The sequence below is a fragment of the Hydra viridissima genome, unplaced genomic scaffold, assembly GCF_058129835.1.
Source record: "Hydra viridissima isolate aposymbiotic clone 2 unplaced genomic scaffold, HvirCarnegie_v1 scaffold_3, whole genome shotgun sequence".
NCBI lineage: Eukaryota > Metazoa > Cnidaria > Hydrozoa > Anthoathecata > Hydridae > Hydra > Hydra viridissima.
The window spans coordinates 785,447-810,330 of record NW_028324302.1 but is presented as its reverse complement, the minus strand read 5'-3'; the positions used below and the strand labels follow the sequence as shown (position 1 = coordinate 810,330).

General features: G+C 31.7%; 1 protein-coding gene across 1 annotated transcript; it reads right to left on the bottom strand.

Moving 5' to 3' along the window:
- Positions 1-201: 201 nt before the first annotated feature.
- On the bottom strand, positions 202-12,322 carry LOC149890512 (uncharacterized). Its single transcript, XM_090081081.1, has 5 exons — positions 11,003-12,322; positions 7,261-7,339; positions 7,049-7,098; positions 260-375; positions 202-216 (listed from the first exon to the last, which is right to left on the bottom strand). The coding sequence occupies exons 1-5, from the start codon at positions 12,003-12,005 to the stop codon at positions 202-204; spliced, it is 1,263 nt and encodes a 420-aa protein (XP_089937207.1). The 5' UTR covers positions 12,006-12,322.
- Positions 12,323-24,884: the final 12,562 nt, after the last annotated feature.

The following is a 24,884-nucleotide window of genomic DNA, read 5'->3' as shown; positions in this document are numbered from 1 at the left end:
ATATCTTTAAATATTTCAATCAAATCCGGAAAAAAGTTCTTTTCAAATTGAACTAATATGTATAAATATATATATTTTTTCCCTTGACTAAATAACCAATTCATACTATGTAAATGAAAAGAAATAAATCAGTAACAAACCCGCCTTTCCATTCTCTGTTTCCGAGGTTGAAAACTTGATCGCGATCTTCTTCTAAGTTCTTTAAAGCATTAAAATCTACATTATTCAAGATTTCGGCAAAATCGTTATTGTTTAGTACAAACCATTTCTTATAATTGTTGTCAAACATTAGATAGCTCTTTCGAGATCTGTGAATTGCGTAAAGGTTCCTTTTAGAAGTATGACCAACAACAGACCCAATGCAGACGTCCAAACCTATGATAATGCAAATGCATGAAGTTAATTTTACCAAAATGATTTACCAAAAACTCCTTTCAAATTTAAAAGAAATTTAAACGAGAATGTGACGATGGAAGTTGTTGCTGTTACATTAAAAATAATGGGTGTTGCCAGTTTATTACGGAAACGGTAACATCGAGACGGCAGTTAAATTAAAGTTAAGTGATTTATTAAGTGCTTTTAATAAATTACTTAATCTCTTTTGAATGTTTAAATGAATAATTTTAAAAATTGGAATAAAATCTTTGACTTCGTTGTAAATTAAAAAGCAAGATTAAATAATGATTCATGCAAACAAAAAAAATGAGAAAATTTAGTAAAAAATTTTTTAAAAGAACTGCTTAAAAAAGCATAGTAATCAGCGGGCATGTTTCAAGTGAAATTAAATATGGTAAACTCTTCTCATAATATCTCAATTTTATATATTGGTCTATTGAGGTATTAAATTTGAAACCATGCTTTAACAAGTACGATGACGAACACATGCAACCATGGAGAGGATTAATTCATACACAGAGTGATAAACAGTTTTTCGTCATATTAAAACAAAAGACAAAAACCCAACTGATCAGCTGTGTAACAATTTTAAAAAGGATGAATAGAATTTATTAAAGCATTTAGCTGGAGGAAATGGCCAAAAACATTTTTTTGCCAAAGATTATTGCTTAAAAATTATAGGAAAATTTGAAACTGAGTTCGACTTCTTCTTACCAAATAAATTGCTTTTTTTGTATTGTGTTCGTGTACTATAAATTATCTTTACAAATCATCTTGTCGTACACAAAATTGACATTTTGAAAAACACTGGTAGATTTTTTTGAAAATTTTTTCCAAACGATTTACGTTACGCTTATTTGGACTAACAAGTGAAACTGAAATTGCATTTTAATTAATTATTACCAGTGCCATAAAATTAACTCCGTAGCTTGTCTTGGTGTTGTGTGATTTTTTTGCACAAACGGTATCTTTGTATACCTTGATATTAAAATAACGTATATTTTTCAGCGCTTCCTTGTTAGAATTTTTATATGAGTAAATTTGTCTTTTTCAGAAATTTGATTTTAATTGCGCTGTCAATAGCCGAATATGTTATTACTGAAATTTTTTTTGAGTGATTTCAAATTAGAACCATTCCCTTTCATAAGCAGCAACTATATACGATAATCTATTGTTAAATGGACATCTATAATGAATAAAGCAATTACTTTTTATTTTTCTCCACGAACTCCGAAGATGTTAAAAAAATTATGCTTGCGACTTTTGTAATACTACAGTTGCTAGGTATCAAAGATGAGTAAAAAATATATATAAAGAATGCAACACACGGTTTAATATATATGCAACCGAACTCAGGTCTATAAAAATGTAAATATTATCAGTTTGTAAAAAGCTGAAATACAGTGTCTAAGGATGTTATTATCACTATACTTGCTAGTCATTACCCGGCAAGTATAGTGATAAAAATATCATTTTCCAAAAAATTGAATAGAAAAGTCACACTTAAGCATTTTCCTTATCTTTTTCACATTTAATAATCAAATAGTATTAGCGCAAAGATTTCTTTAAATAAAGCTAAGTTCAATAAAAATGAATTCGTAGAATATTCTTTTCAACACTAAAGCAAATTAAAATAAAACTGTCTCATTCATTTCTCATACCAAAACTTGTTTGTAGACAACATTTTCAGTTTTTCTCTCCGGAGCCTAGATCGATATATCATTTAGAGATCCAACCCTAGAACAAGCTTCATGGAATTGTACATGAGCATAACAACAATCTTGCAAATGTATTGGTGTTTCTTTCAAAGGCTGGGATTGAGATTTGTTGATGGACAAAGCAAAAGCCAAACAAAATGGGAACTGAAGCCGTTTAAAGTTAAACGGAAGATCACTTGGAATAAGAGGAATCCTGGGTATAAAAACAACATCCTCTCTTGCATTCCCAGAAAGGATAGTTGCTTCAATCAGGTTTGGCAGAAGGTTCTTGAGACATAGCCTGGTCCCATTTCATAACTTGGGTTGATCTACCGACCCCTTCAGAGTATGTTGTATTTTTTCTGGATGATCATGTTACGCTTTTCAAAGTTATTCTTTGCCCTCAAGTGAGCTACTTTAAGGCAGTAGTTCTAGCTTCTAATGTTTCCTCGGGAGACTCTGGTGATAAGAAAAGAGGTGGCGAATTCACTTTTCCATTTGAGCAGCAAAGACCAGAAGGCTCATTGTTAAACTTTTAAGCTTCACAGTGAGCTTAAAGAGTAATGATTTTTTCAATCTGAATGTTTAAACTTTTTTAATAAAATTAAGATGGGTGACAGGAAAATAAATCTTTTTTAGGTTGCTTTGATTCAGAATTGATCTTCTCAAAACAGCTATTTCTTTGACAGCTGTAAGCCAAGATCGTCTCTCTTCGGAAGTCTCATTTGCCCTGGCGGTTGAAGAATGATCACTCATTCTTTTAAGTCTGCTTTCCTTTTCTGAAACAATTTCATTTACCCTTACTATTGAAGCATGATCCCATTCTCTAGCTAACTTCTTTGCTCTATCCTTATCTGGTTCAATTGCTCTAGAAGCAAACATTTTTCTTGAAGCGGAAATGGGTCTTCCTTTTAGAAATCTTTTTTTAGGAGGCATTGTATCAAAAACAAAAGTTTATATTGACTCTTTGAAGGTTAGTATGACACAAAAGTTTTCCAAAAAATATAATAATAAATATAAAGCGTTATTTCTAGTGTTGTTATCGACTTCGACTAAATCGACTAAAAGTCAACTAGTCGAAAGTCGAAATTAGTCGACTTTGAAAAATCGAATAGTCGATTTAATCGACTATGAGATTTCTACTAATCGACTAAAAGTCGATTTAGCCGGTTAATAATCCTTTCATCCTTATTTCTATTTTTTCACTTAATTTAATTTTATCAATCTTTCATATTGATATGATGTTGACCAATGAGTAAAGAAAAAACTTTATAAGTAGTTTATCTTGTAAATATGAATTATTTATAAAGATTTAGTCATGCAACAGTGGGCTATGGGTGAGAAAAACTCCCCAAAACCATGATATTGGAGGGCATTGGACCTGGGCAAGAGGTTGCCAAGGTTTGACTGAAGAGGTTCAATCGTCGCTGGACCAAATCTGAAAGGAAGAGGGAGAAGTTTTTTATGGGCAATTGTTACTGGTTGCTGGAAGAGCTGGAGACAGAGGAGAAGATGGAGGTTAATGAAGGAGGTAAATCAAATATATTGTAGTTATAATTTGTTTTTAAAGAGATTAAAAACAGATAATAAACAGATAGTATCTGAGAATGTTGAGCTAGCCAACATAGCACTAAAAGAGTCCTCGTTCCTCACTTGCCTGGTTCCCCTACAGATTTGGAGCATGGAGGATGACGTTGTCTGGACAAACCTAAAACCCACCTCCACACTCTATTGCAGGCCAATCAGGTTTCAATACATAAAGGAGAGCAAAGATGTCGTGGTGGAGGAGTGTAACATTTTCAAGGAGTTCTATGCTCTCCCTTCAAGGTTGGATAGATTCATGATCTACCATGAGCTGGAGGAGATCATGGTTGATGAAAAAGTTTCCATCATTCTTAGTGCAGTAATTGACGCAACTGCTAGTTGCAGCATCTGCTGCCTGAGCAGCTCTAACCTGAATGACCTGGAGAAGGTTTATAGAATTATGGAAGATCTTTCAGATATTAGATTTAACATGCCCTATCCACCTTTCGTTTGTGGATAAGAAGCACGGAGTGCTTCCTTCACATAGCCAACAGGCTATGTTAAATTTTAAGAAGTGGCAGGCTAAGGAAGGAAATAAGGAACTGCTAAAACTAAAAAAAAAAAAGCAGATTCAAGTTGCGCTGAGGGTTGGTCTTGGTATTAGTTTTGATGTTCCAAAGTCAGGAGGATCTGGAAACTCCAATAATAGCAATACTGCTAGGAGGTTTTTTAGGGGATACCAAAAGTCAGAAGAGATTTTAGGTGTTGATAAAGAGCTGATGAAGAGGTTTTACATTACCCTCTGTATCCTCTCCAGCAACGAGAAAGTGGACCCTAACAAGCTGTATCACTATAACCTGGAGACTGCACAATTGTACACCAGCCTGTACAACTGGTATCATATGCCCCTGTTGTACACGCTGGTGTACAGTCTTCGCACAAAAAATACACCGTCTTTACAACCCCCTGACCACCTGTGCGGTCTCGCCCACTCCTAGAGACAAAGTAAGCCCAAATTTCAATACCCGAACTCGTTTAACTACATTTAAACATACAAAATGTCGCTTTTTTTTATTATAAAACTGTCAAGACATCCAATGACCCACCCTGAAATTAACCCCTGTGCGGTAATGACCACTCCTAGAGACCAAACATACGCAGATTTGAATTCTTTGACCTCAATCACCAATACTTTAATTGAACCAAAATATCTGACCATTGAACCTATTACATAAACTTAACTCTAGGCTTACTGTATGTAGCACCACTTCATTAATGTTTCATTATAGTCACCAGTTGATGCTTTTACAGTTACCAGTTGATGCTTTTAAAACAAAATGTTAAGTAATGTGTTATGGTATTCAATTACGGATTACGTTTTGCAAATCTGCCACCTCCAAAAAAGTTTAGCCGCCCCATCTGCCCCGACCTGTTTTTATTTAATATAATTTTTTGTTAATTATTTGGTTTAACTGTTGTGAAAAATGACATATAATGCTCATCTATTTTTTTTTTTTTTTTAACTTTGTGATTGTAATTTCTGTTTTATTTTGTTCGTTTATTTGATTTTAATTCATCTAATAGATAAGATGATTTAAAATTGAAAAAAGGAAACGCTCTTGATACAACACCAACATGTGCTATTATAACAGTATCACACACCAAGTTTATCTTTTTACTCTCTTAAAGTTCTAGCTTTTTCATTGCGTCTAAAAGATTAATTGTCAAGCAACATTAAAGTATATGATTATAATAATATTTTTTATTCAAATATTTCGACTAAATCGACTTTTAGTCGACTTAGTCAATTTTAAAAATGTATTAATCGATTTTAGTCGACTTTTGAAAATACATAAATCGATTTAGTCGACAGGCGAATAATTTCAAAGTCGTAACAACACTAGTTATTTTTTGAGAACTAAGTTTGGGTTACCAAAAACTAACATTAAATTTTCAAAGTGTAGTTTAGTTTCAAAATGCGTAATTACATAGCTTCAAAGGCATCTCTAATTAATAAAGTGCAGTGTTAAAATTTTGTATTTTCAGTTTCCAACAAATAACATTGAGATAGTAAAGTGTGGTTTTGTTCCATAAAATATGAATACATAGCGACAAACGCATCTCTAACTGATATAGTAAAGTTTTAAAATTTTGTTATACAAACTCACCACGAAGAACAACATTTGATTAGTATACTTAGTGAAATTTTGCCTACTTGGAGTACCCAATTTAGTAAATCAGGGCAGAATAAGGGCAAAATATGGGTACCCAAGTAAAAGTCCACGAAATCGTGCAACTTTTGCTAAAGAAATTAACCATGGTGAACAACATTTGCTAAAGATACTTTGTGAGATTTTGCCTCCATGGGGTACCCTGTGCAAAAAATCAGGGCAGAATCATAGTATAATCAGGTTGTAACCAGGGTATAATCAGAGAATAATCAGGGCAACCTAGGGTAGCAACACACTACCGTAAAAATTTTGTTATACAAAACTACCCTCGTGAACAACTTTTGGTAAGAAACTTGATAAAATTCTGCCTCCTTGGGGTACCCTGTTTAGTAAACAGGATATAGTAAATAAGGTATCCTTAGGGTCAAAATTTTGGGATGAAAAGTAGCCTATGACCATCCACTGGAAAAATGAGAGGGCTGTGCAAAATTCTGCGCAGTTCCAATCGAATCTGTGTATTTGTATAAAAAACATACCCTCATTCATACACACTTACAAACTTTAGGCTTTAAATATTACAATAAACGCCACTGATGGTTTCAATTAAAATAAATAACACGGTTTTTATCTTGTATGAGAGCTTGTTTGAAATTATGTTCCTTATTAAAAAACTGAAAAAAAATAATTCTACTCGTTATTTTATTTTAATCTATACTTTTTTATGAGGGTGGTAAATTCACCTAAACAATAACCTAAACTACGTTTACGTAAAACCTGCTGAGGGCATTTATCATTAAATGATTAACTTCTATCAAAATTTTCAAAGGAGATTCGTGCACACCAACTTTTGATAAATCTGTTAATTTCGTAATTAAATTTATGTTTTCAGTTAGGAATGAGAGGGCAAGAATGCGAGTTTACCCGACAAGTTGCAATATCCTCTTAAGTCACTTCACTAGTTGCCGAATGAAAAAGTATAAGTAGCCTAATCAATCTAAGCAATCTTTTAAATCAGATAACTTCAATTAAGATTTTTTCTAAAAGCAAGACTAGTTTAAAGAATAAACTTAATTTCCTCTTGAAATAAAATTTTTTTTTTTTTTTTGACTAAAATTAACAAAAATGTTACCCTGTGTAATTCTTCTTACATACAGTCAGGAAGTCAATGTGAAAAGATTTAATCAAATCAAGCGAAAAAAATTGTTAAACTGTTGTTTAACAAGTTTTCTAACTCACTTTTATTAGATAAATACAATTTACCTGTCCATAATTCGCCATCATTGTTCGAGTAATAGCACGCAGCTTTCATACTGTTGAAAAATTTCAGGGGAAAAATAAATTTAATAATCAAAATCCTTAAATTGCATTTGTTTTAAAGAAAATGTGGGTAGCTGTGTCATTGAGCTAGTATTTTAGTATGCATTTTAAAAAAGTTAATTCAAGTATAGTTAGATAAGCAAATAATGACCTACCTGCTGACAACATGTTGACTCATACAAACATAAATGCAAGAGCAACTTTTGTCCCAGTATATACCTCGGCCATAACTTTCTGGAAAAAAAAAACTAGTATATTTTATTCATATAATTCTGAGCGCAGATCAATGAAATTATTTTCTCTTTAAGGTTTATTTTAACAAAGTGCATTTTTTTATACATTCAGTTTAAATCCTTGCTGTAAATTTTGTTTAGATCATCTTTTAAGATGTATCGAAATATTTTGCACTAAAGGAATTCTGAAAAAATAGATTTTAGGTTTCTCTTAAACCCATAAAAATTAAATAATCGTAAAATACTTTAAACTCCATCAGGGACTTCATCTTTATATTGATTTAACTTAATACGGCGCTGATGTAAATATTTCATATAAACTTAAGAAAAAATTGGTTTAAACAAACTGACAAAAAATGATTAAATGAAATCAACTACCCAATTAACAAAAAATAACTAAACGCAAACTAGATTACCTGTCAAGGTATTGTTGTTTATTTGTAATTTTGTTAACTTGCTGTTTGAACATATTATCTTTTCCCGATAAGGTTTAACTTGACTCCATATTATGTTTTTGCTATTTCGGTAAGAGCAATTTATTGGAATGTCTATTGAAAACGATCTGTCTGTGTAACAGTTTGTTACATTTAAAGTAACACTGATGTTATGATTAAAGCCCTTAGATAAAAAAATTACGGATATCTCTAAGAATAAACTTGATATGTTGTGTATGTGTGTATTGTTAGTAAAGAGTTCCCCAGTGGGCAAGCGATGTCAAACCGACCTCGGGTTTACGTTAAGTTTTCATCGCCAATGTCAACCAACTTGTTACTACATTGTTATAACGTCGCGATAACGACGTCAAAACGACGTTGTCTAACCAACCTCGTTCTGACATAGTGCGATGTCTTTTGCCATTAGCATGACATATATCGAAAATTTTACATATAAATAAAATTTACATAAATTTATTACACTTCCTTGAACTGGAAGTTTGAATACCGGAAAATAACCCCTTAACATCTTACTGGAAAGATATATTTATTCTACCGAAGAAAAGATTACAAATGGAAAAAAGTAAACTTACTGGGAAGATATAAATTTAATAAGACTTTTTTGACGGCCATTAACAAATTATAAAACCATGGACATTAAAGAGATGGACATGCAACCTATTGTATTTTTGGCGAACCATGCTCGTTGCGCATTGTTACAAATCTTTTGTTTTAAACAATAGAAATTAAATTATATTAAAGTCTGTCGGATTCGTCGAAAATATTTGGTCTCGTCTAACCAGTCACATCAGCTTCCTTTTAGTTATTAAAGATTACAGCAATAGAACCAAGTTTTAAGCTTAGTTTATAATAACATAAAATCAATATAAATGCTATAAAGAAAAAAATAATGTGTCCTAGTTTTAAAGAATTTAGCAAAGCCAATTTGTGGCAAATCGCAAGAATAACAAACTATTTAACATCAACATAATATGATTGAAAACAAATGGGTTGTATGTGCTTTTTATGACAAATGAAATTGATATATGAAATATGAAAAATAAAAACATGTAATATCTGGCGACATTTTGCAAGAAAATTATAAGTTTGAATAATTTTTTAAAAGGTTTTGCATTATCAAAGGAATTTTAAAAATTCCCATTAGGAAATCCCCCTACTAAAAAAAATAATGAATAAAGGAATATATATTATGGAGCTTATAGAGTAGTCGAGGCAAAAAATGGCAACATGTCGAAAAAAATACTAAAAAAATACACGAAAGTAAGGCTGGTGAATGAAAGACCAAGGAGTTGAATGAAACCAGATCTTGATAAAAAGTTTTATTTAAGCTTTTTTATATTTCGCTATACATTTTTTTTAGTCATTTTAAAATTATCCTTACAGGTCTATTTTATGATTGACGGAACTTTGCTTACACGAAAAATGTTCCCAAATTTACAAATGTTTATCAACTTATTTCCTTTACCTTGGTGTAATTTATTTTATATTTGTCAACGCGTGAAATACTTACGTTATCGTGAACAGTCTTATTAAACAAATGATATAAAAGTTTAAACTAATACCAAGTGATCAGAGTTTCTGTTTAAATTATGTGGGCAGCCATTTTAGTAGTTTTTTTTGTTGATAGGTGAAAATTTAGAGTTTGTCGGAAACAAGCATGCTTCGCTGATTTCTGCGGTCTCTTTGATGTAAAACAATAGGTTGCACTTCCATCTCTTTTAGGTCCATGGTATAACACATTCAGTTTTGCGGACGCCGATAGTTCGGCGGTACAACCACTGGAAGGGACCTCCAGTTTATCTTGCTTTCAATATATCTTCTGATGGTGGCTGCTAGTGGCTTCTGCCTCACGATAGGCCGTGGCCTCAAAAAAAAAAGTTCTTCCTTTGGCGTTAATATTTAAGCAGAAGCCACTGGAGGTGGAAATAGAACAATCTTAAAAAGGGTCTTTGGACGAATTTGTTAATGGCTTACACTTCCCAAAGAAGATGACTTTTCGGCAGAATGCTAGTTTGTCACCAGGAAACATTATCAACTTCGGAAAATTGCTTTTAAGTTGCGTGGTAATAAAGTTTAAAAAAGTGAAGCATTTTATATTTAACGACAAATAAAAAGTTAAAACTATGTCTTATGTAAATATAATTTTAAGCAAATTCTTCTATGATAGTGTTAATTGAGAAAATTTTATCTTTTCATATCGTTGCTGCTTAAGTTACTTCCGCAAATGAAATTATTATATAACTTCCAAACTTAAAGTTAATGACTCTCTCAAATTAACGATAATATAAATATAAATAACTGCGAACCTTATACGAAAACGTCAAAATTAAGATATAAACCCTACAAATGTTACTTGAAAGAAAATCTAGAAAAAACAAATTGAATGATTAAAAATTACTGCTTATTTCACGAACGACAACTACTACGCACCAGTTCTTTGTCGAGCCTACAAAATATGGTATATGGAGAATGGAGAGAGTTTTTGGAAAATAAATGTTTAGAAATAATTAGATATATATCCGAATATTCGAATAACTGTTTGTAAAATCGTATAGCTACTTTTAATAATTTTTTGTTAAATGTTAAACAATGCAGAACAGCGGCCAAATTTTAAGGGGCAACTACCCTCAAATTTTAAAACTACACATATAAAGTAACTTTCTCTTTAATCACATAGGAAATATTATACTGACATTAAAAATACCAAAAATAAAATAAAATGGTAGCTCGTTGCTATGGTAGCCAAAAAAACAGCTGAAAATACCACAAAAACTGTGTTTACGCCGTAAAGAAAATAAAGACTTGTAATAAAGGAGTGTCAATGAAGTTTTGCAGAACTGTTCTAAATATCTAAATTTGTGATATGAACGAAGCAGATTTTTGAATAAATTTTGTTTTTCCATAAAAGGCTACAGACAAATTAGGTTTTTCAAAAAAAGGTCAAAATGCAAAGAAAAAAACTTAATAACTCAAAATCTTAAGTCATATAAGAAATTCTACTCCGATCATATCATAAATATTGGCAAAATGAACAATTCCTGAAAAATTCATCATGATAGCATGTATACTTTTCAAGATTTTTTTACCGGCGTGTTTAAAAAGCAAATTCTCAGAAAACGCAAAACAAAAAATAAAATCATAAATTATTGTTCATTTCATAAATTTACCTTTTAAAAACTTACTTTTTAAAAGAATATTTTAAAAACTACCAGATTCATAATATTCCCTGGACTTTTCCATTGAATTTTGGTTATCATTCTTTGAAAATCGTTGACAACGTAACAACTTTCGTTTAATCTTAAAACTTTCACTCGATTTAAATGATGATAGATTTATTCGTTTTTTGTTTATGAGTCTGCAACCAGCTAAAGTAAAATGTCCTGGTTTCATATTTAGTTTTTCATAAATCAAAATAACAGACTTCATACCAATGTTATAATTTGCAACAGCATCATACACTCCGAACTCTAAACTGGCTAAACCAACATAATTACTTTTTGGTAATCTTTTCCATATTAAATTATTAAAACTCTCATTGCAATTCTGGGTTTTTCCATGCAGACACTTTACTAATTCAGAATCTTTACTTAAATCAGCATATATTGGCTTGATTTTGTGAATAATATCAACAGGAATTCCTGGTCCAGGTTTGTATACGGAAGAAGACTTAGCTTTATAAATGTTTTTTATTTTTGTTGTTATTTTTGTATAGTTTTTGGGTGTCATGGGTTTAGGCATATTCATGAGCTGAGTAAATTTTTCAATTCCAGTATGACCATGTCCTAATACTCTCATTGCATAAATTGTCCTGTAGTTAATATCAAACCCTTTATCACAATTATCTGATGTGTAAAATTCATGTTTATAATCACAAGATGGTGTAGTACACTTCAAATAAAGAAACGATGCTAGACCTTTCTTTTTTTCATGGTGATCACCTAGGTACAGTGCATAGTTTTCACATTGAGGACACATTAACAATGAAAGAACTTTAGATAAAATTTCAGTGTCTATAATTCTGTAACCACTAATTTTTTTAATGTTTTTACTTGGTACATTTGTAATGAATTTAACTTTCTTAGCAGATGCGCCTAAAATATTACTGTGATTTAACTCACATCCACTTACATTACATGCATTTTTATTTTTCTGCACATTAAATACTCTTCTTTTTTTGTGGTATTTTGTTCTCTGCTTTACTCTATCACTCATTTTTATGTGTTTCTGCTGTTGGATAAATTAGCTTTAATAACTTGATAAAATCGTAATTGTAAATAGCCTATGTTTGAATATAATAAGGAACAGAATATTATTTAGCAAAGATGATTTAAATCAAAACATATATTTGAAACAGTTCTCCAGGATAAGTTCACCAACAAAATATTCACCCCCATAGCAACGCGTTGCTATGCAAATATTTTTCACTTGAGTTCACAAAAACATAAATTAAACAAAAACTTATTAAGAAATCTATAATTTTTTTTGCAGATTCAAAATCTACATAAAATTTTGGTCAACAATTATTAGAGAAAAAAAAATCCAATTTTTGAAAAATTTTGAGGGTAGTTGCCCCTTAAGGAAACCAGATTAATTTCTTAAAAATTTAAATTGTAAAATGTAATTTGCAGCAAAAGTGGCTTACTTCTCTATGAACGTTTACTTATCGCTGCTCAATAAATAAGCAAATTAAATGGATTGTTTAAAAACATCAAAATATTTTTTTCCAGGATGTTCGAAGATTTCTACATAAGTTGGTTTCTTTAGAAATTCTGCAAAACAATATTGAAAAAAATTACATGCATTGTTAAAAGGAATATCGAATATTTATATGATTCAATGCAGTTGTTACACATGAGTTATGCAATGTGGCAATGTGTTCAATATTTTTAGGCAGTTTGAGTATTTGGTAGTGTTTAGTTTTGATATAGAAAGGTTTCGAAAAACAAAATAAGTTTTGTTTTTAAATTATTTATCTTGATCTCATCTTAGTTCTTAAAAACTTTTGATAACCAGAGTTTCCTTCATCAAAACTTCACATAACCGATATTGTTTTAAATTTTTTTTTTTGTTGGGAAAAATTAAAGCATACTATTCGGATCATTTATTATATCATTTCCAATTCCTCAGCCTTTGCAAGATTATCAAACTTTGACAACTAACCAAGAACTATGCATTGTTATACTATATAACTATTTTGAAACCGTACACACTAGGTGCACGATAAAAGAGTTAAGTATTGATGCATTGAAAGGGAAACAAGAAAATCATCAAACATATGATATTCACATGAAGATTTAAGACAGCTGCTATCCATTGAAGATCGAATTTAAACACTCTGCAATGAATTATGAAATGCTAGAAATTAATTAGCGAATCAATATTACTGAAACCAATTCAAAATAAGAAAATGAAAAAATGATGCTCTATAAATGATATTTTACTGAGAGTGAATAAGTTTAGTAGAGAAAATGAACGAAGGCTTGAATATGTTTAGTAGAGAAAATCAACAAAGGCTTGAATTTTTGCATATTTCGAGCAATTAAAATGGAAAATAGTTTTGATTTTGTTTTAAAACAGGTGCTGCAAACTGTTTATTCCATAAGTAAAGTATTATGTTTTGTCTTTAAATTTATTTTAGCAATTTAAAGACAAAACATAATACTTTACTTATGGAATTAACAGTTTTAGCATTTATTTCAATGAAAAAATGGACTTAGCTGATCAAAATTTGTTATCAAGAAATCAAATTTTGTCGATTCTAGTGAACGTTCAAAGAGGAGAAAAACAGAACAGCTCAGGAAAGATGTGGAACCAGAAGCTATTGTTTTTGTAGCTGAAACTTTTTTGATAACAAGTGACAAAAGAAGTGCTGCAACCGTCCTCAAAGATCTTAAAACATCTCCCAAACGAGCGGGAAAGTATAAAAAAGCCTATCGCAGCAGTCTTGAACCTACATAAAAATCATTGAAACCGTTAGAGGCTCTTTTAATATTTACTGACGCAGGCCTAACAAAAACTCAATATGAAATCGTACGTACAAGTGACAAGAAGCAATGGCCCTGCCACAGTATTTTGGTCGAAAAATAAAAAAACATGCTATCCTGATTCTGATTCGTTCACAGTCACAGAAAGTTTAGCTGAAGTAGACTTACAAAGTTTGTTAAACCATACTGCCGAAAGATTGGTGTTGTATTTAGAAGAAGTTATCAAGACTCTAACGGAAAGTAGGCGTAAACATATGAAATTATCTACGAAATGGGGTTGTGATGGCTCCCAGCAGACACAGTTTAATCAAAAGTTTGAGGATGACTCTAATTCTGATGCCAGTATATTTCAATGCTCAATGGTTCCATTACAGCTAACTTGTGGAGTAAATAAAAAGGTTATCTGGCAAAACCCTACACCATCGTCTCCAAGGTTTTGCTGGCCAATTCGAATTAGGTTCATAAAAGAAACTGCTGATGAAATAGCTGAAGAAATTGCTTACATGGAAAACAAAACTGCAGGCTTGAAACCAAGTAAACTTCAAGACATAGCAGTAGAACATGTGAAGATGTTAACTATGATTGACGGAAAAGTCTGTAACGCAGCAACCACCACTAAATCGACCATGCCATGTTATATTTGTGGAGCAACATCAAAACAATTTAATGATTTGGACAAAACATGTAATGACAATCAAAGCAGCTACAAACTTGGACTACCCATTCTGCATGCTAGAATACGGTGTTTTGAAAGTCTCCTTCACCTATCATATAAATTACCTGTAAAAAAAATGGCAGAAAAGGCTGAATGAAGATGAGAAGAGACTCTTCTCAGATAGAAAAAAGAAAATCCAGGATGAATTCAAGAGCAAAATGGGCATTATTGTCGACATACCTAAAGTTGGATTTGGGAATACCAATAACGGCAACACAAGCAGGAGATTCTTCAACGACCCGGAAACATCTGCAGATATCACTGGACTAGACTTCCGTTTAATTTCCAGAATGAAAAGTATCCAAAAAAGGCATTATTGTCGACATACCTAAGGTTGGATTTGGGAATACCAATAACGGCAACACAAGCAGGAGATTCTTCAACGACCCGGAAACATCTGCAGATATCACTGGACTAGACTTCCGTTTAATTTCCAGAATGAAAAGTATCCTAGAAGTAATTTCCAGTGGCCACAAGATTGATGTAGAAAAATTCAGACAGTATACTTTGGATACTGCAGAGCTTTATGTTGAACTATACCCCTGGTATCACATGACTCCAACTCTGCATAAAGTTTTAGTACATGGTCCTGATATAGTAGAGAATGCGCTTTTGCCAATTGGACAATTGTCGAAAGAGGCTGCCGAAGCAAGAAACAAACATTTCCGGGAGTACAGACTTAGCTATGCTAGAAAACTTTCTAGAAAAGATTGTAACCAAGATATCATCAATAGGTTATTGTTAACATCCGACCCTCTGTTGTCCAGCATTGGGAAAAAGAAACACAAACTTACAAAGCCTTTTTCAAAAGAAGCTGTGGAATTGCTTCTTCCTGGAGAAGTCTAAGATTCCGACACTGAAAACAACGAAAATGAAGAATATTCTGACAATGACGAAGTGGAATCTAATTAAATATCAAAATATAGTATGTTATTTACCATAATAAAGTTTGAAAAATAATATATTTTTTGTTTCCTCAAATCCTATTGAATAAAATAAAATGTAATCCCTAAAGTACCCATCTTTCCCCTATATTGAACGCCACTGGCCTGGATTGGACCCATTTTTCGATATTTTTCGAAGAAGTGAAGCGCTGTCCAATCAAGTCGTTATTCATGCAATCGAACAAGTAGTAGTCGGAAGGAGCAATGTCCGGAGAATGCGGCGGGTGGGCAAACACTTCCCACCCGACATTTTCCAAATAGTTTTTGCGACATGTGGTCGAGCGTTATCATGCTGAAAAATGAGTTTATCATGTCTGTTACCCCAATCTGGTCGTTTTGTGACCATAGCTTGCTTCAAATGCATTAATGGTCGTCAATAACGGTCTCCATTAATAGTTTCACCAGGTGTCAGAAGCTCATGGTACACCACACCTTTCATATCTCACCATATACACAGCATAACCTTTGCACAGTGAATATTCCGTTTGGGTTGTGATAGACCTGGTTCACCTGGCTTTAACCATGCATTTTTTCGTTTAGGTTTCTCGTAATAAATTCATTTCTCATCACCAGTAACGATTCGATGCAAAAATCCCTTTCTTTTCTGTCTTTCAAGCTGAAATTCAAAATGGTCTTTCTTCTTTCTACGTCTTTGTCTTTCAATTCATGTGGAACCCAATGAGATATTTTTTGAATCATACCCATGGCTTTGAGGCGTCTGGAAACTGTTGATTGTTTAACTCCTAACGATTTTGCAAGGTCCTCTTGCGTTTAACAAGAATCCTGATCGAGCAATGCTGCCAACTCTGCATCCTCAAATTTTTTCGGCTGTCCTGGTCGCTATTGGTCTTCCAAACAAAAATCTCCACTTTTAAACCGTGCAAATCACTTCTAACACGTTCGCTCAGCTAAAGCATGGTCACCATAAACTTCAACCAAAATACGATGATTTTCGGTAGCACTTTTCTTCATGTTAAAGTAATGAAGAAGAATCCCCCGCAAAAAGACTTTATCAGGAACAAAAATCGACATTATCAGTTAAATTAAAAATAGTGTTGTTTACGCTTAAATCAAATGATTTATAATGAAAATGATGCGCAATAACAGTGATCTTCGCACGCATGCGTGGCTAAACGAAATGCTGAGACAATAAGCTAGTTTCGTAATCCCTTGTCAAACCGCAAGAATTATTTTCGAGACCAAATATATATGTGTGTGTGTGGGTGTGTGGGAGTGTGTGTGTGTGTATGTTTTAAATCACAATTAATTAAATCAAGTAAAAAAATAAACTAACTTTCGCTTGCCATAATAAGCATGCGTTATATCATGGACCTAAAAGAGATGGAAGTGCAACCTATTGTTTTACATCAAAGAGACCGCAGAAATCAGCGAAGCATGCTTGTTTCCGACAAACTCTAAATTTTCACCTATCAACAAAAAAAACTACTAAAATGGCTGCCCACATAATTTAAACAGAAACTCTGATCACTTGGTATTAGTTTAAACTTTTATATCATTTGTTTAATAAGACTGTTCACGATAACGTAAGTATTTCACGCGTTGACAAATATAAAATAAATTACACCAAGGTAAAGGAAATAAGTTGATAAACATTTGTAAATTTGGGAACATTTTTCGTGTAAGCAAAGTTCCGTCAATCATAAAATAGACCTGTAAGGATAATTTTAAAATGACTAAAAAAAATGTATAGCGAAATATAAAAAAGCTTAAATAAAACTTTTTATCAAGATCTGGTTTCATTCAACTCCTTGGTCTTTCATTCACCAGCCTTACTTTCGTGTATTTTTTTAGTATTTTTTTCGACATGTTGCCATTTTTTGCCTCGACTACTCTATAAGCTCCATAATATATATTCCTTTATTCATTATTTTTTTTAGTAGGGGGATTTCCTAATGGGAATTTTTAAAATTCCTTTGATAATGCAAAACCTTTTAAAAAATTATTCAAACTTATAATTTTCTTGCAAAATGTCGCCAGATATTACATGTTTTTATTTTTCATATTTCATATATCAATTTCATTTGTCATAAAAAGCACATACAACCCATTTGTTTTCAATCATATTATGTTGATGTTAAATAGTTTGTTATTCTTGCGATTTGCCACAAATTGGCTTTGCTAAATTCTTTAAAACTAGGACACATTATTTTTTTCTTTATAGCATTTATATTGATTTTATGTTATTATAAACTAAGCTTAAAACTTGGTTCTATTGCTGTAATCTTTAATAACTAAAAGGAAGCTGATGTGACTGGTTAGACGAGACCAAATATTTTCGACGAATCCGACAGACTTTAATATAATTTAATTTCTATTGTTTAAAACAAAAGATTTGTAACAATGCGCAACGAGCATGGTTCGCCAAAAAAACAATAGGTTGCACGTCCATCTCTTATAAGTCCATGTTTATACTTGCTTATCGCCGCTAAAAGAAATGAAAACAAACGGCGAAATTATATTTTAAAATAATTCTTGAATACTTCTTTATATTTTTTTATTTACATAAAAAATTATTTTTTAACTATTGTTTAGAGAAATAAATTTTTAAAGCGCTTAAGGACTTTAAAAATTAATTTATTTTATGTTAGCTAGCAATTTAAAAATTGATCAGATGTAAATATTAAAAATTGATCAGATGTAAATATTAAAAATTGATCAGATGTAAATATTAAAAATTGATCAGATGTAAATATTAAAAATTGATCAGATGTAAATATTAAAAATTGATCAGATGTAAATAAATTGTTAACTGTCAAACTTTGACTATTTCGATCAAAATTTAATGTTTTCAATAAACCGCTCACCCCTTATATTAAGGTGAGTTTCCACTCATTCGTTTTTGCTACAGGACAGGGAAAGGGATGGGAATAATAATCACTTGACAATGCGCAGTGATTAATTTTCAAAACTAAGTTAAAAACTGCGCACGCTCACGTGAACATTTTACCATTCTATTCAGGGAGGAGTGAAAATTAAATTAAAAACAACGATCGGAAAAGGCCTAACACTTAGACTCATCTACCTGGCATATAAATAAATGATAAAGCGGAAAGAAGAAATCTTAAATACAATTAGCTCAAGTCGTAAACACGAAGACTCATCAATCCGTCATGTGAGTAAAGATAAAGCGCTAAGACGTAAAGATACAGCGAAAAGACGTACTCAGCGAGACTTTTTCAACGTGCCATGTAAATAAATGATGAATCAGGTACCGTAACCGAAAACTAGCAAAAACTATAAGAAGCTCAAAAAACAGAGTTTTACAATAGGAGAAGACAGATTATTTCAACAACAAAATAAATTAAAAATAGATTTTTTGGTATTAGGAAGGCGGTCTTTTTACAAAAGCGTTTTGTTTTGATAGAGAGTTATGGAGATGGGTAAATGAGGGATGGAATCTGGGATTAAATAGAAGGTAATGTGGAAGGTTGGGGTTGAGGGTGATGGTGTGGGGATTGTTTAGTTGGGAAAGGGTGATGTTTGGGGACTACTTGGTTATGACTGGGCAATCTTAAATTGTTTATGATTTAAAGTTATGTTTATTAAAGTTTTAAAGTTTCATATATATTTTATTTACTACGCTAATTTTTTTTTCAAACATCTCTAGCTGAAAAAATTTATGAGAAAAAAGTGCAATAAAGTTTGTACGTACTTACTAATTTTTTGTCATGGAAATATGTTAATATGGGATATGTCCCCCGTTGTTTTTGATACATGCTTGTAATCCGCTCGGCATTGATTCAATAAGTTTTTGAACATCTTGATTGGTATTTCAAGCCACAATTTTGTTAATTCTATTTTAATCATTTCGTGACTAGTTATTTGTTTTTTTGTTAGCTGATAATTCATCCAGCTCCATAAATTTTCGATCAGGTTTAAGTCAGGTGATCGTGCTGGCCAAGTCATTAGTCAAATATTTCTTTCAACGAAATAATTGGTATTTAAATGTGCTGTACCACATGAAGCATTGTCTTGTTAAAATAACCAGTTTTGATCAGCCTGGAATAAATCGCAAGTAGGGATGAGCGAATTTTCCAAAATGTCACGATACCCATATTGGTTCAATCTTACTTTGTATGTTTTATGACAACCAACGCCTGAGCCTGATATGCATCCCCATATGCCAACAGAGCCACCATCTTTTTGAATATGGCTGTGTATGTGTTGCTTCAAATATTTTTCTGTATTTTTTCGAAGAACAAATCACTTTTTTTTTCTGCTAATAATTTCAAATTTCGACTCATCGCTAAAGATAATCATTTTCCATTGTTTCACTGTAGAAATTTAAACGCTCTTTGCACCATTTTTTTCATTTTAGACAATCGGTTAACGACAACATAGGCTTTCTTACAACATGTAACAAATTAAATTCTTTTTTGCGTAATAACTTACTTATTAACGTACGACTAACTGGTTTCTCTACAAGTGAATTATTGATTTCTGCACTCAAAACTGATACTCCTGCTTTTGGGTTGCGTCTGCTAAGCGTATAAAGCATGTTTTCATCGCAAGCTGAAAGTGTTTTCGGCGTTCATTTCGAGATTTATAATTGACACTACCAGTCGATAAGTCATTTTTTATTGTTGAACGAACGCTGAATTCACAAATATTCAAGTGTTTGCCGATTTGTCGATTGCTCATTTTCATTTTATGCATGCCAATGACTTGCCCTTTGTTTTTCGATGAGACAGCTCTTTTACCCATGAAAATATGATCTTTTGACAATGTTTTATCAGTTGAAAATGGCTGAAGGTTGAATCAAATTGTAGACGCAATTTTTTTTTGCAAAATATAATAAGAATAAGATGCAAATACAATCTGCCAACGATAGCAAGCTGTTGAGTCATGAAAATGCGAAAGACTGCAAGAAAAAATCAATCCATTAACAAGAGTTACAAATTTTCCAATCAAAATGCATTTAAACTTTATTTTAAAAAATTGAAAGGGCTAAGTTGTTCCGTTAATTTTCTCATCACCCTCCACCTTCTTTATGGTATCCTGTTTATGGTATCCTGTTTTTTTGTTTGTTTTTTTCCTCTAAATCTATAAATTAAACCATTAGTATAAATAAACATAAAAAATGCGGACCACATCTCATCAATTTATTGGGTTATTATTTCTTAAAAGAATTATACACGTTAAAAAAACAAGTGCGTTTAAACTTTTTGTACAAGGTGTATAGTTTTAGATTTGCAGTCAGTTGGTAAGAAATATAACAATTAACTATAGGTGATTTCTCATTATGAAATATCTAACAACAAGACGTTCGTTCGAGAATATTATTGAATATTACTGCTGTTATCAAGGGTGAACATTTGGTGAAAAATTAAAAGTAGGTTTTATTTGGTGGGTGAGGTTTTTGATCAAATAATAAATAAAAACAAAATAAATGATTTTATACCATTCCTCATACTGTAGTACCATGACCATTGATGATGTGTATACAGAGTCTGAAAACGTACATGTCTACGTCCACCTCTCTCTGATTGGTTGCTCTCATCACGTGATCATGACGTTGTTCATCACGTGATCGTTGTTGTGTCGTCGTGCAAGCACAACTCCCCAACATGATTGTGACGTCAATGAACGTGACGACAATGATGACCTCATCGATCGTGTGATGGAACGTGACGACAATGATGACCTCATCGATCACGTGATGAACAACGTCATGATCACGTGATGAGAGCAACCAATCAGAGAGAGGTGGACGTAGACATGCACATTTCCATCCTCTGTATACAGAAATGTGAATAGAGAATTGCTGAAAAATAAATACATCTGAAACAGCATCCAATATAGAAAAATACAAAAAGAAAATGTGTACAACAAATATATGTATAAAATAATGAAAAAAACACCGTGTAAAATAATGAAAAAAACACCGTTTAAAATATAACTAGTTCCCAGTCTCCAAATATACTAAACCGCGCATTTTAATAAATAAAGAAAAAATAAAACGAACAACAAAGTTACCTTCCTTCGACGTCATTTTGGAAAATTTGAGCAGAGCTTCGCCGTCTGATCTCCTTTGGGGCTTTCGCCCAAATGAAATTTTGAAGAACGCACCGGTATATATAGAGAAAACGGCCCTTAAGTAAACAAACGACGGCCCTTAAGTAAACAAACCGTTGCGGGGGGGTCATAAACTGACCAATCAGATTGCAGAGAAAAGTAAACAAAAAACCAACCGACCAATCAGATTGCAGAGAAAAGTAAACAAAAAAGTAAACCGACCAATCAGAATGCAGAGAAAAGTAAACAAAAAAAGTAAACCGGGGGTAAAACAAAACGAAGACGGGTGTAATGATCAAAAAATGGAAAAAAAATGATAGCTTATCAAAACTCAACAGTATATATATTCTGGGGAAATTCCCTGGGAAATTCCCAGAATGAATTAAATGAATAAAATAAGCCGAGTAAAATAACGAAAAAATACGGTTTTAAACGAATAAAAATAACGATTGTTATATAATATCGATTATAAATATAAATATAGGTGATGATGATATTTGTTTTTTAAAAAAATAAATATGTTGTGGGAAGAAGTGTTAGATGATTCGTTATATGAAGCCACGCATTATTATTTTTCCGAAATTCGTGGTGATTCTTCATCAACGAAAAATCTTTTCAATGTGACAAATGAATTTACTTTACCTTTTGTAGATTTTAGAAAAAGTGTGACTCGAAATATGTTGAAGAGAGATTCTATAATTCATTTACAATCTATGTTAGTTCCCACTAATTTATCTTTAATGGAAAAAGAAGAAGATAGAACAAATGATCCGTGGATTCAAAAGGTAAAAGAGTATTATAATAATAATAATTATGAATTTTATTCTCGGATTGGATTGAATGAAGAACCGGTGATATTAGATTGGATGACAGAAAAGGTGTGTATCCTACATGGTTGGGATTTAAAAGTTATTGATTTTCGAGAAGATGTGCGGAGAAAACCTAATATATATCATAGTATTGTACAGTTAGTAAATGACGATTATTTGAAAAGGAATGATGACGATAATGTATTTATGAAAAGAACATTTATGAATGATGGTGCAAAGTGGCTTAAGTGGAATGATTTACGAAGTGATATTGATATAAATTGGTGGAACATGAATTTTCCGTCGATTCCGAATTCTTATTTACCGTTTAAATTTTGGAATGGTTCATTTTGTAGTGGAATATCAGCTAGTCCTTTGAGAAATGAAAGTTACATTTCAAGAGAAAGAAATTTTTGTGAGATGGTGACAGATAAAAATCGAGGGGAAATTAATTTTAAAATGCAAGGGTTAAGACCTCAAAATTTTTTTTGGTATGATGTAATGCCGAAGGGTAAAGACGTGAGAATAGTAAACGAACCGGAAAGTGATAAATACGATGTGAAGCAGACATTTATTCATAATCAATATTATTTTCCTCTTCCAACCCCTTTACCTACTACCTCACCTGAAGTTGTAAAAAGTGTGATGGATTTCGGTTTTATTCCTACTCATTCTCAGGTTGCTGTTTATAAAGTATTTCCGTTTCATCAATATACTAGTTTTCAATATGACGATAAATTAAGTATGTATGATAATTTTCATAATTTTGCTCGACAAGGTTATGAAAAGTTTGAGAATGGAAAATATGTTTTAAGAGATCCGTCTGAATATCATAATTTGCCATTTTTGTTTTTTGTGGAACATGATAATAATCCAAAAGACAGTAACGTTTTAGATATGATTGATCCCGATCGAAGGAAATTTACATATTTGTTTTCCATAAAAATCGAACCTCGAGATTCCGATAAATATAAAAAAAGCGGTGATGTAAATGAAATTAAAATTACTGTTCGTGTTTCTAATATTGGTCATGTGTTTGGTGAAGATCCTAAAACTGGATATTCATATCCTATATTTGTACCAACACCGTTTGCAAGATTTTTTGAAGAGTACATTCAAAGATCTATATATCCGACTGGTGTAAAATATTATTATAAGTTTAATAAAAATAAACATTTAACCGATATGAGGTATTGGTTTGGAAACAATATTATTCAAGAAGGACATAGTAGTGGAATCCCTAACGAATGCTTGTTGATTGAAACGATGTACGAATACTTATACGGTGAAGATAACGATCGAATTAAAGATAAACAAGTAGAAATAGAGTCAATATTACAAGAGTGGCAGCATTTGTTGTATCCAGATAAGACGTATTGGAAATATATGCCTTGTTTTCCCCCTCGTATTCAAGATTTTTTATTTGGGATGTCGTCTATAAGATTGAAGAATAATAGAGTTGAGAACAAAGCAGATTATTCGTATTTAGAAGTGTCGGCGAATAAGGATACTATTGTATCTCATTTAACTATTCCATGGTTTCAAACAACAGAACAGAATATATTTCCTATTCGATCACCTCAAATATTAGATTATTTTAAACAAGGATTAATGGATGGAAAAACAAATATGGTGTTAAATGGATTAAGTTTTGAAGATTATAAGAATAATATATATTTGAAAGTAATGTGTAAAGAACTATGGACTCTGCAATGGAGTGAGAAAAATAATTTAAAATGGTGTCCTCCGTTATATGATGATATATCTTTAGAAGCAATTAATAAAACTGTTGTGTATAACTTAATTAAATTTCTTAAAAATCCAGTGGGAAATTTTAAATATTCATTAAAATATAATGATGATTATGTTTCATTATTAAATGGAGATTTTAAATCAGTTAAATTTAAACCGTACATGAATGATAAAAAGAATAATTTGGAAGTGTGGTTATATTGCGAACAAATAAAAGAAAGTTATTCTTCTTCAGTAAAATTACCTTTGGTATGTTTAGGTTTGTGGAGAAAAGAAATTCCTACTAAAAACAAAACGAATTATTATCGTTGGTGTCAAGGACAAAAGAATATATTAACGGATGATGCTATTCAACAGCTTACATTTTATTGTACCGATATATATCAACAACCGCTTGTTCAAAGAAGATATGATGGTACTATTATTGATAATTGGAAAGAAAGTTATCCTATTAGAGGTGTACATTTGATAGTGTATCAGCCTAGAGATGACAGAAATAAAAATAAAAAAATGACAAATTTGTTTGAAACTATGATTATCCATCGTGATGATAACAGTTTACAACATGAAAGTAATCCTTTCTCATTAAGACTATCGAATTCAGTAGTTAATGAAATTCAACAAAGAAATATTAATAAAAAATATTATCGTTGCGTATTAACTTAAATTTATTTCTTTCCAACGGAAGCTCTTAATTTTCCTTCTGAAGAAGATCGTTGGGTGCATATTACGTTTAATATGGCGGAGAAATGTGATGTATATCTAAACAATATAAAGGTAGAACATGTAGTGGCTTCGTTCGATTTAAATCAATATTCAGTTAAAGGAGATAAAAGAACAAACATTTCATT